At 50.1% G+C, this 15,715-nt stretch overlaps 2 protein-coding genes across 8 annotated transcripts in view; one reads left to right on the top strand and one right to left on the bottom strand.

Annotated features, from left to right (window-relative positions):
* Positions 1 to 2: 2 nt before the first annotated feature.
* PAFAH1B2 (platelet activating factor acetylhydrolase 1b catalytic subunit 2) lies at positions 3 to 5,021 on the bottom strand. 3 transcript variants are annotated; one of them, XM_083368582.1, is made up of 6 exons: positions 4,890 to 5,021; positions 4,652 to 4,739; positions 4,462 to 4,551; positions 3,528 to 3,644; positions 3,090 to 3,212; positions 3 to 2,601 (listed from the first exon to the last, which is right to left on the bottom strand). In XM_083368582.1, the coding sequence occupies exons 1-6, from the start codon at positions 4,922 to 4,924 to the stop codon at positions 2,323 to 2,325; spliced, it is 732 nt and encodes a 243-aa protein (XP_083224708.1). In that variant the 5' UTR covers positions 4,925 to 5,021; the 3' UTR covers positions 3 to 2,322. The 3 variants fall into 3 exon arrangements, with proteins under 3 accessions (XP_083224708.1, XP_083224709.1, XP_083224707.1); XM_083368583.1 differs by having other exon boundaries at positions 3 to 2,417; positions 2,548 to 2,601; positions 4,652 to 5,010; XM_083368581.1 differs by having other exon boundaries at positions 4,652 to 5,010.
* Positions 5,022 to 9,330: 4,309 nt separating this feature from the next.
* Positions 9,331 to 15,715, top strand: part of SIK3 (SIK family kinase 3) — a 43,911-nt gene continuing 37,526 nt past the window's right edge. For 2 of the 5 annotated variants that reach the window (XM_083368506.1, XM_083368505.1), the window contains exon 1: positions 9,331 to 9,684. In XM_083368506.1, the coding sequence (XP_083224632.1) occupies positions 9,505 to 9,684 (180 nt within the window). In that variant the 5' untranslated portion in view covers positions 9,331 to 9,504. The remainder of the gene's footprint in view (positions 9,685 to 15,715) is intronic. The other 3 variants (XM_083368509.1, XM_083368510.1, XM_083368508.1) reach the window with 3 other exon arrangements.

The following is a 15,715-nucleotide window of genomic DNA, read 5'->3' as shown; positions in this document are numbered from 1 at the left end:
GGTCGATGGAACACAGATCTTTATATGGAAACACGCACTAAACCAATGAGCTCTCCCGGCCATCGACGCCACTTAGCCGGAGCAGATTCACCCCTCCAGAGCGAATGGAAGCCACTGATGGGGCGCCGAGTGACCGTTGCACCCAAACTTTCGGCTGTTCCTAGAAAGGCAAGGGAGTCAACCTTGTCCCACATGCATGTTACAAGTAAAAGACAACCACCCCTTCATCTACACTCCCCAACTGCTGCGATAAAGTGGAAAACAGGCAATGCTTGTACATCACAGGACAGACAAGATTCGGGGTGCAGCACAGGCTTTCAAACAGGAACGAGAGGAGAGGGACTCCAAGGAAAAGCAGAGGAGGAGCCTGGTTATATAGGCAAGTGGTGCTCCTGGGCTGGCAGTAGGTGAGCCAGCCTGAATCCTCAACAAATCTGAGGGCTGGGTCCTCTGTGGGGTGCAAGGAAGCAGCAGGATACTGGCCCCAAGGATACAGCAGGGACCTCAAGGGGACTCTGGTGAGGCCACCAATCCCATGGCAAGAGATGGTGCTTTCGTGTTGAGATCAAATCTGCATCTGAGGACAAGGGCCACAGGCAGCTGGAAAGTCCTGTATGCAAGCAAAGCTACTGGGCTGCAAAGCGGCCACAGCTCGGAGATGGCTCCCAACCAGGCAAACCCAGTGTGAGCATTAGGCCGGGCACATCTCTGCAGGAAAGCAGCAAAATGCTGCTGAGACAGCCCCTGCCTACTCCCAGGATGCCAACACAGAGCACTCGAGAGTGCGGATTCACTCTGATGGACCAAAGCCTTGTGCTTTTATCAAGCTGGGAGACGCAAGGAAAAAGAAGACGGGCTGGATGACCATGGGCCAAACAGGGCGGGAGCTTCAAGAAGGTATGCATGACCAAGAGCTCCTCCATGAAGGAACACGCCTCCTCAGAAGAAATCCAAAGCCAAGTGGGTAACGGGTGATCTTCCAGGGGCTACAGCTAGGGTGGTGTATGGGCGAGGGAAAATAATGACAACATTTAGTCGGTCACACACTGCAACCCTGTGCTCTCGGGTATCACACCATATTTGGGAAACTGGGGCACACCCCCTTGGCCAATCACTTGCTCAGGTGAAAAGAGGTGAAGTATCTTCCTTCTTCACTGTTTAGGGACAAAATCTTTCTCCCACAATCTCACTTGTTCTCTAAGACTGAAAGTCCTTCCCAGAAAAATCTCATCCAAGTATAAATGGAGGCATTACACTTCAGAAACTTTTTCTAAAACCTTTTCATCACACCAAGCCCAGAGAAAGAGCTTCCCTTCACAAGAGGCCCATTTTCTGGCAGAACTGAAATATCCCGGGCAGATGAAATGGCTGCAGCCAGAGGCCTCGTTTGCATGAGTAAAATACTACTTATATAAGGCTGACCCAAAAAAGAAATGGATGCTCTGGGATTGTGAAGCTCAAGCCTTGCAAGAAGGGAAAGGACTGAGGAGGGAGGGTGCAACAGAACAATCACTTGCTTTTTGCTCTTAAAAAAATGAGCATTCTGAAGCAGGAAATTACCTAACAAAACACATCAGCTTCATCTGGATGGGAATGAGCAGACAGGCTCCAAGGCCTTGGACAAGTTGAGAGTGTTGCACCAACACACCTCAGAGGCAAGTCTTCCCAAAGCGGACCACCTCCCACCCTGCTCCCAGCAAGGGAATCACATCCTTTTAACAAAGAAATGAAATAGCCAAGTTAAATGTGTTCACTCATTCAACACGTAATTGTTCGCATGTATCAAGTTGTCACAGGTAGCTTGTCTCCTGTTCTGGTTTGTTTGTCTGCCAAAGCAAGAAAGCAGCTAATATCACTTAAAACAAAAACCCAAACCCAGTAAATATAAAAACTCTTCAAACAATTCCAACTTTTAAAGAAGCAGCTACTTTTCAGTTCAGGGGCTGGAATGTGAGTGCGACCAATGAGTTTAGGCATTTCAGCATTGTGGACAGCCTGGACACCGAGTCGGGAATGGGAATGAGAGCAGCAGAAGCCAGCAGGTTGCTGACCGGCATGCTCAACCCACGAGCGAGAAACGGCTTAGGGGAGATCCTGTTCCTGTTAACCTGTTCAGGCCAAGTGAGCAATGAGGCCTTGGGAGATCTTAGGCCAGCCACAGGCTGTGAAACTGGCCATGCCACACCCCCGCCTCCCTTTCCAGTGCTAAACACAACACCCAGTAACATTCAACAATGGAAAGCACGTCGAGCAAGGATTCAGTAGTGCCATGGAAAAAAGAACTGGGCTGATGGTGCTGGGATGGGGCGGGATGGGAGGCTGTCAGGCCAGAGTTGCCTGTTTCTCTTCTGGGGTTTCCTCCAGCAGCTGCATGATGAGTTCATGGAGGGGTTTGCAGATCTTTGTGTAGCCGGCACCTGTTAGGTGCAGAAAATCGAACATGTCGTGGCATGAAATGGTGCCATCCGAGTGCACAAAGCCCCCATCCACATCCAGCAGCTGGACTCCAGCCAGCTTTGGCAGGGAGGTCTTCAAGAGCTGGTTCACCTTGGAGTTCTTCTGCCGCAGGGGGTTTGGCTTCTCGCCTCGAGGGAGCAGGCCCTTGAAGGAGGAAGGGGAAGACAGGTGAGCAACCCCAACCCCTGGCCTAGCACCACTCTGCACGCTGACACCGCCCCCCTGCCCACTGCCTGGACACGGGCACCCAGGCGTTGCCTCTCTGGCAAGCTGAGGCCTCTGTTCCTACTGGTCTTTCAGAAGTATCTATAGTCGAGATACCAAAATGTCTCACAAACTCCCATAGATGCATTTTTGGCTTTTCCACAGCCATTTTTTAAAGGTTAATCAGTATGTGGAGAATTGTGAAAGAAATTATCCAGATGCTTGCAAAAATTAAGCTGTCAAAAACAATGATTAAATTAGTGATTGTCTGAGGCAGATTTCTAGTTCCCTTCCACAGCCAAGGTAGCTCTTTTCCAGTTGATTTCCCGTAACAAAAGCCAGCAGGCTACCACAGCTCTTCTCACGATGTTTCTCTTCCACCTGATTAAAAAACATACAAATGCACCAAAGATGCTACTTTTACATACCAGTACGATAATCTTAGCCTGAGGCTGCTGAGTATTGATCAGTCTCACAATGGCCTCTATTCCACCAGCTACTTCCTCTGCTGTGTTTTCATGGTTGTTTGTTCCAACCCAAACAACGATGACCTGTGATTAAGGGACCAGAAAGAGACAAACCACAGTGATTTCCCGGCTTCAGAGGAAAAGGAAACATCACATGCTGCCTCTATAACGTCTCAGTGCCCAGAAGGTCTCTGTTCCCTTACCAGGCACAGATATCAATTAGACTGTGAATGTAATAGCTCTGAATTAAAACAACATAGAAATGCTTTGGGTAGAACAAAAGCTTGCAAAGGGCCATGGTGTGTGTGTATGTGTGTCTGTGAGAGAGAGAGGGAGGGAGGGAGGGAGATTATACTACAGGAGGTTTCTTGTTCTTTCTCATAATTACAAGCACCCTACCTTGGGCTTAATATTTTCCAGTTCACCGTTCTTCAGTCTCCACAAAACATGTCCTGTAGTGTCTCCACCAATCCCAAAATTCAGTGCATGTAATGGTGAAAAAAGTTCTCGCCATATCTGCAGTGATAAATTTTAAGAATCGTCCTTGAAGAAAAGCAGGGGATTTCAAGAATAAACTATTGATATAGTTAAGCATTCAGAGGTTGATTAGATTTTAAAAAGGGAACATTTTATTCAGGCTTAAGCAAAGGGTCCATCCTGGGTCATCTGCAATCCATATAAGGATGGGCAACATTTAAAGGGTCTCCTAATCATCTGGAGGCCTGGAAATCATCCTCTGATGTCACCAAACTTCCTGGACTGGGAATGGAATGGATTTGTCTTTGGAAAACCTCCCATGCCCTTTCCCACTATGCAACAGAACTAACACCACAAGAAACAACCAAATTATGATATTGAAATCCAGCCACGATGTTGTCTGTGAGATTTTCAGATGCTACATTGTCCCTCAAGGGCCAGATGTTGCCCACCGAGGTGGCCCACGGTCTGCCCTAGCTGTTTGTGCATCCTCAAACCGCTTACAAATACGCCTTCAGGGTAACAGATGCAAAGAACCTTTTCAGCGTGATAATCTGCATTCTGCACGATAATTTTGCAGAATGTGTTTTGAGGAACAGTCTCCATGAGGCTTTCTGGGGTGAGCGAGCTTTTGCCCTATTTTTTCAAATCAGAATTATCCAATCTTTTCTACTGGAAATCAAAGTTTATTTATTGTAATTTTACTGTTTATCGCGATCAATTTAAAGATGAACAGGAAAGATGGAATCCTATATAATGACGAATGTGCAATTTTACTAAAGACAAGCAGATCAGATTCGACCAGCCATGGGTTTCCGCAGGAACCCCGGAAAGTCCTCCCGCGCAGCGCAAGTACCTCGTATTGCTGCAGCAACTGCACCATGGAGTCGCCCACGAACAGCACGTCGGGCTCCTTGTCCTTGCAGTCCAGGAGGAATCGGCTGTGCTGGAGGGAAGGAGGCGAGCGGCGTGAAGGGGGGCCCTTGCCCGAGAGGGCGGGCGGAGAAGGGGCGGAACGACCGAGGCCCCCCCGCGGCCAGGCTCACCTGGGACATCCACCGGCCGTCGCCCTGCACGTCTTCCGCGATGTGGGGCGTCGCCGCCGGGTTGGAGTCCCCCTGGCTCATCCGGTCCCTGCCGAGAGACGGGGGGGGAGGGGAGAGGGGCGCGTGGGCGGGAGCGGCCTCGCCCGTCGCCATGGCAACCGGGCGCCCGGGGCCCCGCGGCGCGGGAGGAGGCGGGCTCGAAGGGGGGGGACGCGTCCCTCGCCCGCCCCGCACTCACGCTGCCGGCGACCGCGGCTGCCCCCGCGCCTCCATGGTGGCTTCCCGGCGACGATCCGACCCGCCCGCTCGGCCTTCTCTAGCGCTCCCCGCGGCTCCTTCTCTCGCCCTCCCCCGCTCCGGCCGCCACGCAGCGCGCCTGCGCGATGATCCGCTTCCGCCGTCTCGGCGGCTCTCGCCGGAAGTCCCGCCCCCCGGAGCCTCGGCGTTCTCCCGGGGAGGGGGCGGGCGGGCTTCTCCCCGGCCGCTCGCGGGCTTTTTTCGCTGAGGCGGCCTCTAGGGGGAGCCCCGGAGCCGCCGGCCCTGCGGCCCCGCTCGCGTCCCCGTTTCTGAGCGAGGCCCGAGGCCCGGCTGAGCGGCGCGGCCCGGGGAAACGGCTGCCGACTGTCTAGTCCGAGGCCTGCGGGGCCTTGGGTCAGCGCGGCTTTCCCCCGAGGAGAGCCGAGTCTTCGGGAGCCTCGATTCGGGGGCGCCCCAGAGCACGTCCAAGGAAGAGAACGGGGAAAGGGCCTTCCGCACTGCCTGGTCCCGGACCCCATTTCTTCAGCACCCAAAGCCTCTTGGCAGCTAAGGATTTTCGCGGAATGGGCAATAAATATTTGAAATCCACTAAGTTGGGCCTGGTTATCTGAGTTCGAAAATTTCTTAGAAATCCAAAATAGTTGACATTTTAAAATTGAAAACAGTGAAATGTTAACCACTGGACGATTATCAGTTTAAAGTCCCAAAGCAAAAATATGTTCAGTTGTAGAGTTGCAAAGGAATTAGCTGTGTACAGTTGCCACTGTTTCCCTCAATTCAAAGCATCTCATCTTTTCCTGTTGCGAGCGTATTCCTTGGTGCTAATATCCTTCGTGCAATCTTCCACCTGCTTAAAGAACCAAATTCCTTTCCATCTCCTGATGCTTAGAGACTTGCACTTTAACATCCTTGATCGTCTTCCTTTGCCAGAAGAGGTGCCCACCCTAAGTACCCAAGAATTGGATGCCTGTCACTGTAGGAGTAATACAGCCAAAGATTTTCAAGCTGCACATGTCAGTTGTTTGAGCAAGCAGTTACCTTGCTCCAAGGCCGCTAAGTACAAGGAAAAACTCTTAAGCTGTGAGGAAAAGAAAGAAAACAAAATATTTAGGGTTAGGGCAGGGTGTAGGAGATGACACTGTACTCTTATTAGCACAGAACATCAGCTACTCTCATGCCTTCCCCCAGATAAAATGTCTTACCTAGTCTTGCCATGCAATATCTGGGAAACCTGAAATTGAATTTGAGCAAGAGGCTGGCGCCATTTTGTCTTCAACAATTTCTTGTTGGGCATTTTTGAGGTCACCGAACAAAACAAGGTGCCGATGACTGAATAAAGGAGGATGGTGGAGGAATGGGAATAGTCAGATAAAGCAACTTTACAGAATATGCTTTTTCACCTGAAATCCACAAAAGGCCAGGTTAGCCATCTGAGTATGAGACAGCTCCTTCCTCCTCTCCACGCAAGGATTACCCTTTGATTCTTTTTTCAGCAGGTAACCGCACACCTGTTCTTTGTTTTCAGGGGAGATGAAGCTCCAGTGTTGCCACTGGCAACCACAGGACTGCTTGAGACTAATTCAGCTGTTTCCCTAGGCAACAGTTGGAAGGAAGCAGCTTTAGTAAAAGATGCAGGCCACAGATCTCTATGTGGAGCAGAGCCCATCAGCCAGCAGTAGAGTCAAGCCCTTTAACTCTCGGAGTATGTGTGGGTGTTATGCAGCGTTTCCTTTTTCCATTGCCTGCATGGTCCATAGTCATTGTCCTAGTTTTCTTCAGTGTCCATCTCACAAGGGGAAGGGCTGCCTGCTACCTGCACTGTATTAAATTTCATAATCTAGAAACATCTGGAATTGTGCCAAATTAATCATGAGTGTTCAACATTTATGACAGATTGGAACTATCATTACCATGTATTTAACTCTCAAATTCTGGAAGCAGCAAGAATAGCTTTTTCTATGGCCAGATCAAGATCTTTTGGTAGCTGCTATTAGTAGAAGAAACAATGAGGAAGAGGAGAAATATACAATGGAAAGTTATCCTCTTGCCTTTTGAAGATCTGGTTTAAAAAAAAGAAACGTGCGTATCTTTGTCAAGTGAAGCACACTCTTACCTTTAAAGTCTGCCTTCATCAGATCAGATGAACTCCCACCTTCTCATATAAGGGGGCAGGTTATAAAGAGCTCTAATGACACAGTGGTTAAATGCAGCTTTGCCAGCAAACTCTGCCCACAGGCTGGAGTTTGATCCTAACCGGCTCAAGATTGCTTCAAACTTCCATCTTTCCGAGGTTGGTAGAATGAGGACCCAGATTGTTGGGGGCAATATGCTAATACTGTAAACTGCTATAGGAGTACTGTAAAGCACTGTGGGATGATATATAAGTCTAAGTGCTATTAACGTTGATAGTTATTTTAGCAGATCTTCTGTAGGGTGCCCCAGATGGCTGCTCATCTTCCTTGAACAGGATCCAGTTAGGGATGGAGTCTTACAGTAGCAGGGTATATGGAACGTCTAGTCTCAGTGCAGCTATTCTTCTAATGAGCTCAAATATGGAACTCCTCTTCCCCACATCTGTTGCTTGTTGAATGCCACAGGAACATAAGTATGCTTCAGCTGACAAAAAGCCGTCTATCCAACCTTCTGTGGCCAAATAGACACCTGGGGCTAGTTCCCAAGAACATGAAGCAACAGCAATTCTCATTTGGCTGTGCTAGCAATTCATACTACCGGCAAAATCTATTTTGCTTTTCTTGTTGGTTAAAGCATCATTACTTAATAAACTTAATAAACCACCAACTACTTAAGCGCCTCAGTGATTATGATGAAAACATAATTTAAAATGTACAAGCAGAAAAATTAACATCAACAATTATGATAAATCAGAGCCTGTTTAAAATGTATATTTAAGGTCTTTTAAACAACTAGCAAAGAAGTCAACTTCCTCAACCTTAGGGAGTGCATTTTAAAGAACTGGGAGACTGGAATACAGAACTGCAACTAGTTTCCATTGACAGCCATATCCTTCATGAAGTTGTTCAGAACCTGGGATAAGTAAACTAGGTTTACCAAATAAATCTTTCAGGAAGTCTCCACTCTTCACGAATCCTAGCCTGTGTGGGCAGTGGCAAGGTCCTGGGAGGGTTTTAGTCAAGCACTCTAGAGGGCACCAAGACATCCTTCCCAGCTGAGGAACCCCAGCCTGGAAGCTGCACCTCAGAGTTCCCAGCTTCACTCTAGGCGGTGCAGTGCCTTTTGTGCCTATTGCTGTACAGACCATTACGGAGTCTGGCCAGGAGTACTCAGGGCTACAACTCAGCATTCTGACTCATTTGTCCAAGCTTTTAAGACTGAGAGCAGATTGCTCTTTAGCCCTGAGGCCCTCTGAAAATCCCCATCTGTAGAAGACCAGGACGTTATGGCATTTCCTGTTGGGACTTGCGAAGAGTTCATCCAATTTCATCTAGTCTGTATCCATTGAAAACTAAAAACTATGCTAATGCAAGGGCTTCTTTCCCACTTTTGTCACACAAGAACAACAGAGAGGTAGTTCCAACTATCTGCTGAAAAGTGTGGCTGCTAGTTGCAGTTTTCTGCAGAAGATTCATCTTAATTCTATCTGTTATTTTATAAACTGCGGAGCGGAGCCGTTTTGTATTTATCGTATAATTTTTTCCTTTGCTGTGGTTTTCCTCTCAACTTTCCTTTCAATTCATATGATAGACGACTCCATTCAGGGAGCTGTTGAGGATCTTTATTTGGCTCGAAAAAAGCGCGTTTAGGTACTGGCTACATCTTTCTACCACGGCTTCCGTTGGTTTAGAGAAGCAGGGCGCCTCGCCTCCTGGGGCGTTTCTCCCTCGCCTGGCCTCGCTCAACTCGCCTTCCTCGGTCCTGCTCCAACCGGTCGCCCGAGAGCAGCTGCTCGAGGCTGCCCGGCCCTCTCGTTGCTGTGGGGGCGTCCCTCCGGCGACTGCCCTGCTCGGGGTCCGGCGCCGAAAGACAAGGGGCCGAAGCTCCGGGGGGGGGGGGAAGCCAGGCTCGGCCCTTCCTCTGCCGAGGCTCGGCCGAGTCGCCCCGGGGAGGCCTCGGGCCTCTGCCTTGAACCGAGCAAGCGGGGTGGAGGAAGACTTTCAGGGAGCCGTCGGCCCGCCGGCAGGACCAGGTCGGCGCTGAACCGGGCCGAGGACGGCCATCCCGGAGGTCGCTGCTGCTGCTGCCGCCGCCTCCGCCTCCTCTCCAGGCCCCGCGACGACCACCCGGAAGCCCATCGGCCGCCAGCCCTGCGAGGCCGCTCGGCAGGGCAGGCGCACCGCGTTCCCGACGGATACGAGGCGGCTTGTGCCTTCGCGCGCGCCGTAGCGCTCCTCCACAGGCCAATCGGGGCGCAGCTCGCAGCGCCGACGTCCTTTAGCGTCACGGCCGTCGCTGCCGGGCGCGCTCCTCCTCCGCCGGTTGCTATGGCGGCGGCGGCGACCCCGCCCCTGTGCGGATGAGCTCACGCGGTGCCGCAGCTCCGGGAGGCGGCGGCGGCGGCGGCGGCGGCGGCGGCGGCGGCGCGGGGGGAGGGTCGTCGTCGGCTCCTTCAGGATAAGATGGCGGCGGCTGCGGTGTCCGGGGGGGGCCCGCTCGCGGCCCCGGGCCCCCGCCTGGCCCCGCCGCCTGGCCGTCCTCCGGGCCCCGCGCGCATCGGCTACTACGAGATCGAGCGCACCATCGGCAAGGGCAACTTCGCCGTCGTCAAGCTGGCCACGCACCTCGTCACCCGCGTCAAGGTGAGCGGCCGCCGCGGCGGGCCCGGCCGGGCGCTCCCGCCCCCTCCGCGCCCCGGGACTCGGCCGGCGCTGGGCTCTGCTCCGCGGCCTTGAGGCGGCGAAGCCCCGGCCGGGCCTAGATCGGGAGGCCGGCGCCGCGGCTGCAGGGTGCGCGCGGCCCCGCAGGCGCTGGGGCGAGCAGGCCCCGCGGCGGCCTCCGGGGCTCCCAGCCGCTCCCTCCCCGACCGCGCCCGGGGATTGGTCCCCCGAGCCCGAGGGGCGCCCCGGTCTCGAGGCGGGTCGTGGAGACCCGTCGGAACGTCCCCCGCGGCGCGTCTCGTCTGAACTGGCGGGGAGGTTTCCTTTGCTTCGACCTTCTGCGAGGGAGGAGCGCTTCCCCTGCCCCCGGGGCCTCTCTGCCGTGGGAAGCCGGGCTCCGGGACAAAGGGCTCCCCGGGGCCCCGCCAACGCGCCTGGGCAGCTGAGCGAGGCGCCCGGCGGTCGGATGGCGCCGGTGGGTCTTCGCTGCCTCCCCCGGCGACCGGGCCGGAGCGAATTGCTCGGAGACCTCGGGAGGAGTCCGGTGCCTGGCGTAAGGCAGCCGCATCCGTGGGATTCTGCCCGAGCTTTGGTGGCGAACCTTAAACTGACCTAACCTGCTGCTCCCGAGTTATTTTCCGTGCAAGGCGAGTGCGTGCAAGGTTTCCTGAACGTTTCTGCATACGGAGCAGAAATGGACCTTGTTTGGTCTTTATCGAAAGCTGTGGGTCACACCGTGCAATGTGAATCTGGTCCAGAATTCTGTTACTGCCAGGTGACAGAGTATTGGCACCGTGAGTTGGCACTCTTGCTGTTTGCCTTGGCCCTGAATCGCTGCCAGGGACAGAGAGGAGCAGCTGCCAAATCTGGAGGAATTCCACATCGGTGTCTTTGGGATGATCCAGCAGAACCACCCGGTCACCTCTGTGCTGAGGCTTTGCTTCTGTTCAGGGCAGAGCAGGGAAGGTCGTCGTGGCAATCCTAAGAATTGAGGGCTAGTTTACCTTCAATAGTTTCTGCTTGTGCAGTGAGAGCATTTAAGCTCCTTTGATTAAATAGTGTCACATATTTAGGAAGCGTGCTTGCCTTCTCTGTTGCAGCGCCTGTCCGCTGGAACAGCATCCTCCAGAGGTCCGTATGGCTCCCACCCTGATGACACTCAGAAAGTTATTGAAGACTTGGCTGTTCTCCCTGGCTTTGGGGCAGAGGGATGGGGGAAACCTTGTAGGATGTTTGAGTGCGCCTTCTGGACATGTATGATCAACTTTTTTATTTACTCTTGTTTTTGCTTTTTTAAATTTGTGGGCTCACAGGCAACCTCTAAATTGTATGCATGTATGTATGTATCTATGTATATATGTATATACAAACACACACATACACGCATGCATAAAAGGAATTCGTATTATGACTTGGGTACAGTATGCAATCTCTGCCCACAGCAGTGGTCCTTTTCCATTTCCTTGGTAATCTGGCTGCTGCTTTAAAAATGATGGTCAGAGTCTGCTGATGAAAGTGTTTCTTCTGAGGTGATTGTCAGTCCCTCTAGTCTGCAGAAATTAATATCTTTAGACATTTGGTTTTGTACGGTTGATCCTGAAGACTCTGAATATTATAGTCAGAGGAATGACTTGATAGGATCTAGCTTTCCAGTACTACTTTGTAGCATCAACATTCTTGGAAATTTACCTGGTAATGATTCTTCTGTGATTTGGAATGATATTTAGATTGGCTGAACACTTTTACAGTATTTTGAACCAGTTGCACCAGAAAAAACGTATTTCTCCCTCTAGTTAGGTTCCTTGGTACAGAAATACAGTGGTTTGTGGGATCAGAGACATTGACTAGCATCTGAAATGCATCCTGAACCTGATTAAGTTCTGTTCCTCAGTTGAGAGGAATCATTGATCATTAAAAGCCAAGCCTCTGATCATTCTGAAAAATGTACACTTCTGTAGACCAAGACTCTTTTTCTCTCCATTTCTTTGGTCCTTGAAACTCAACTACGTTTCCAAAGGAGACTGTGATAAGAAAAAAAGTTGTTTATTTAGGATTTCTCTAGTTTCTGTGTTAATGTGGTCTTTACTGGAGATGGTCACTGCAGTGATTCAGAGCGCTGACTGGCTTCAGACAGATGTAGAAACAAATGCATGATTGTTTACATATTTCACCAGAGAGTTTGAATGGTTCAGTGAGAGATTTCGAGTAGTAAGAAGGTCAGTCATTATGAGGAACCCTCATCTCCCCCCCCCCCCACTATAAGGACTAACCATTCTGACAGGAATCCTGCCAGGAGCCTGGCTTAGCTGCGTTAGGTAGACAGGTTTATGGGGCATTTTTTGAAAAAGAACTGGGACCCTGGCACATTCTTTGAAAAATACACTTCAATTTTATAATAAAGGTTTTTCCAGTAGTTTGAAAGCTATAGAAGTTTATTTGCATGTGTATTATCCAAAATATTTTTACCCTGTTCTTCAGAAGAAAGAACTTCCACAGTATCAACAGAGGTTAATTAAAAAAAGGTGCCCTAATCTTTCAAAGGAAGCACAAAAAGGAGGTGGACTGGAATAATAATGAATTTGGAATTAGCTTTTACTTTAACATTTTTAGAAGTGTCTAACTGTGATAGAGGAAATCACGAGAGAATCCAAAGGTTGCTTATCAAAACTGATGACAGTTTTATGAGACAAATATAGCAATTGGCATCAACAGTCAAAAGGGCTGGCATTCACGAGCCAGGGAGTGAGGATCTAAAGCCACATGGAAAAGGGCATGGGATGCAGAGAGGATCACCCACCACACCCATATCCTGCAGGCCCTTGAATGCAAACCCTTTTGTGCCGGTGCCATTGAGGAGGCCATTTTCTTTTGAAATCTCACATGCAACAAGAGGGCCCTTGATGCCCAGGTCCCTCACTGTGTGCTGTGGCTCACAGTCAGGGATGCAGGCTTCAAAGGGTCCTGTGCTGGGAAGATGGGCATTTGTCCCTGCAGCTGTTATACTTGCATTGTTTTGAGGGGACCTGTTGCTATCTGTTTGGCTGTTTAGTGGGAATGGATGAAGGGCTGGGAATGCTGTTGGCTGGAGCCATTCTGGTTTTTTTACCTGCATTCTTTGGAAGGCCAAGGGAGTCTCGTCTGATGTCCCTGCCTTCCTCTCTGTTTTTTGGGGGAAGAGAGCGAGTTTTCACATCCTCGACATGACCAAGAGAAAGACGTAATTGACTGGTTGAACAATCTGCAATGTGCTTCAGCTCCAGGCCGGTGACTGAAGTGGGAGGGGCTGCCTTGCTAGAGCTTGCCCTTCAGGAGCTTACCCAGACTTTTCCCCTTTGTGGCTTTGCACCTGCCAGTAGTGGAAGTAAAAATAAAATATTGGGTGGTTGTTTTTTTTAAATAATTCTATATGTTTTGTGTCTACTGAAAGGACAGCCTGTCTGTCAGGGGAGTCTTTTGTAGGCCCTCCCAGGGAAAGGCAGCTCGGTTACCTTAGTCCCCACCCCCACCTGCTGAATCTGACAGGGCCTCCTAAAAGCCCCCCTCTGGGACAGAGGCAGCAGGCCTGCAGCACAGGGCAGATGGGCTGCTTGGCTGACGGGCAGGAAAGAAAGCATCCCCCCTTCCCGCTCTTCTGCTCCTTCCCCATGTGTCAGAGAGACCCCTGTGCCTCCTGAGCAAGGCTGCCTGGCACTTCCTTCAGGTGGCCCTTGGCTTTGGGTCTGACCGGAAACACGGCTGCTGGACCTTCCCCTAACCCCGCTGGGGCCTTCGGATCGTGTGAAGGATCTTTTTGTCATTGATTAGAAGCCGCCTTCTTTAACAGCACGCCTGGGGCTTGTGGTTTCTCCAAGAATCTGGGTAGGTTTGCAAGTGAATCTCTGTAGAGAAGGAAGCTTAAGCTGATGGGAAAGAAGCGGAGAGTTGCTGCCAGCTAATTCACTCAGGGATTCCCTGGATGCTTTTTGAGTAATGGAAGGATGTATTAAATACATTTTGGCTATTAACTGCTTTATCTGGGCTCTGAATTAAATTTTTTAACTCAAAAAATGTTGTGGGTATACACATTCTTTGGAACTGCTAAATCTACCCAGCTCAATTCAGTTGATGGAACAACTCGGTGGGCCACTGACACCAGCCTCTGAGAATGACCCAAAGAGGCATTTAAGACAGCTATTGACAAGTCAGCTATTTCAACCACATTCAAAGAACTATGGAGCAGAAATACAGCAAAGGGGTCAGTAAATTGCATTTATATGGATTGATGAAAAATTAATATGGGATTCCTGGTGCTCTCTGAGCTTGGTTGGGTCCCCCCCCCCGACATTTCATGCCAAACTAGGCAATGTCGTCAGTGTTAGAAGAGAATTTGATTGACTCTCATTGTATAGACAAATGGCTTGCCCTGTCAGTGTCCAACTTGCATCTTTGTCTAGATGTGGTTCCTAGATGTGGGTTTTGTGGGTGTGTATACACACAGGCGCAGACAAAGTAGGGCTTCTAAGCCTTTCTGGGGCTGTGGTGTGTTTTCTTTGACTGCTGCTGAAAGTTGTTTAGTTGTTTACCTGTCTGTTTGCTCCAAGTTCTCTGGAGGAGCCTGTCATTTTCACTGGCGCAGCAAGAAGCGGCTCAGCATTATGGGTCTTTTACTTAGCCTTCCTGAGAACCATCAAGATTGCAGGCATCTTGGTGTCTCAGTGCTCATCAGCAGTTTTTATTGTTCTCCACAAAACAAGTGCAAACTGTAACACTTTCACTACCACTAAGTAAAAACCAAAAGGCACTTCAGCTGGTGTTTTGTTTAGTGTAAGCCTTCATTGCTCTCTGCATAAAATAAAGGAAGGGAGAGGAGAGGAAAGAGAAGATGCTCAGCGTGACAGGGGAGACACCTAATGTAGAGTGTTGTTCTGTGTGCAGATTTTCAGAATCAAAGTAATGACATTCACCCTGGAACACCAGGGAAGCATTGCTGTTGTTTTTGAGTTACATAAAGCCCCTGAGCTGAACTCTGCTCCTGATGAATTCAGTGACATATCCATGTAGTTTTCTTGGGAACACCATAATAAGCAAGTGACTTGCCATTGCCTTTTGCCATTATTCCCCCCCCCCCCCCGGCTACAATAATGGGATTTCCCAGTAATCTCTGTCCGAGTACTAATCAGGTCCATTCCTGCTAAGCCTTTATATCTTACTCCTAAAACTCTTCACTGAGTGACCTTGCCTAGTTGGCAGGTCAGCATCTAGGTACGTACAATGCTGTTTAGATAGTTTATATGTTAATTCTCATAATTGGGATCAGTCTGAGCTGTTGTAGAATGCGCCTGCACGTGGGGAGGAAAAGTATGTGTTTTAAATCTCGACTGTGTGACCTAAGCAGGATGTTGCGCATAAGTCCTCTCCCTTCATTGGGGCTAGTCAGGTTTGCCTGGTCTTGCTAACCAAGCTCAAAGCTTGGGTTAACAGGGTGTTGCCCTTTCATTTTCACAAGGTTGCCTGCCATAGAGTGGGGCCAAATGCTTTTGCGGATGAAGGTCTTCCATCTTGCTGCTTGAAAGCAGACCAGGTGCCGCCCAAGGCTGCTCTTCAGGAGTTGGCTGGTCAAAGACTGAAGGGGTTTGACTGCACAACTATGAAACAAGTTGCAGTTTTCATCCCAATTTTGAGTGTAGTGTGTGATTGCTGAGCAGCTGCTAAGGTGACCTCTGCCCACATTCACTTATTTGTCTGTAGTAATGATTTACAACTGGTTGTAGAGGTTTTTGGGAGTATGTCTGTCTGTGTGAACTGAAGCCTCTATTCAAAAACAGATAAATACATCCCCTCTCCCAGGTAACTGCAGTGGACATAATTGGGAGAAAGAAAGGCTGAGCTCTATTTTCAGGACTCTTTATCTTCTGTTTTGGAAGAGTGTGTTTGCCAATTTAGTAGAGAGTACAGTTTCACCTGATACTCCTAGAGGTATATCTGTGGGCTGATCAGCGGCCCTCCACATGCTTCATCAGCCAAGGGATTTTTC

The sequence above is a fragment of the Vipera ursinii genome, assembly GCF_947247035.1.
Source record: "Vipera ursinii genome assembly, chromosome: 8".
In the NCBI taxonomy this organism is placed as follows: Eukaryota; Metazoa; Chordata; class Lepidosauria; order Squamata; family Viperidae; genus Vipera; species Vipera ursinii.
Note: the sequence above shows the minus strand (reverse complement) of the source record. Positions and strands in the feature narration are given on the sequence as shown.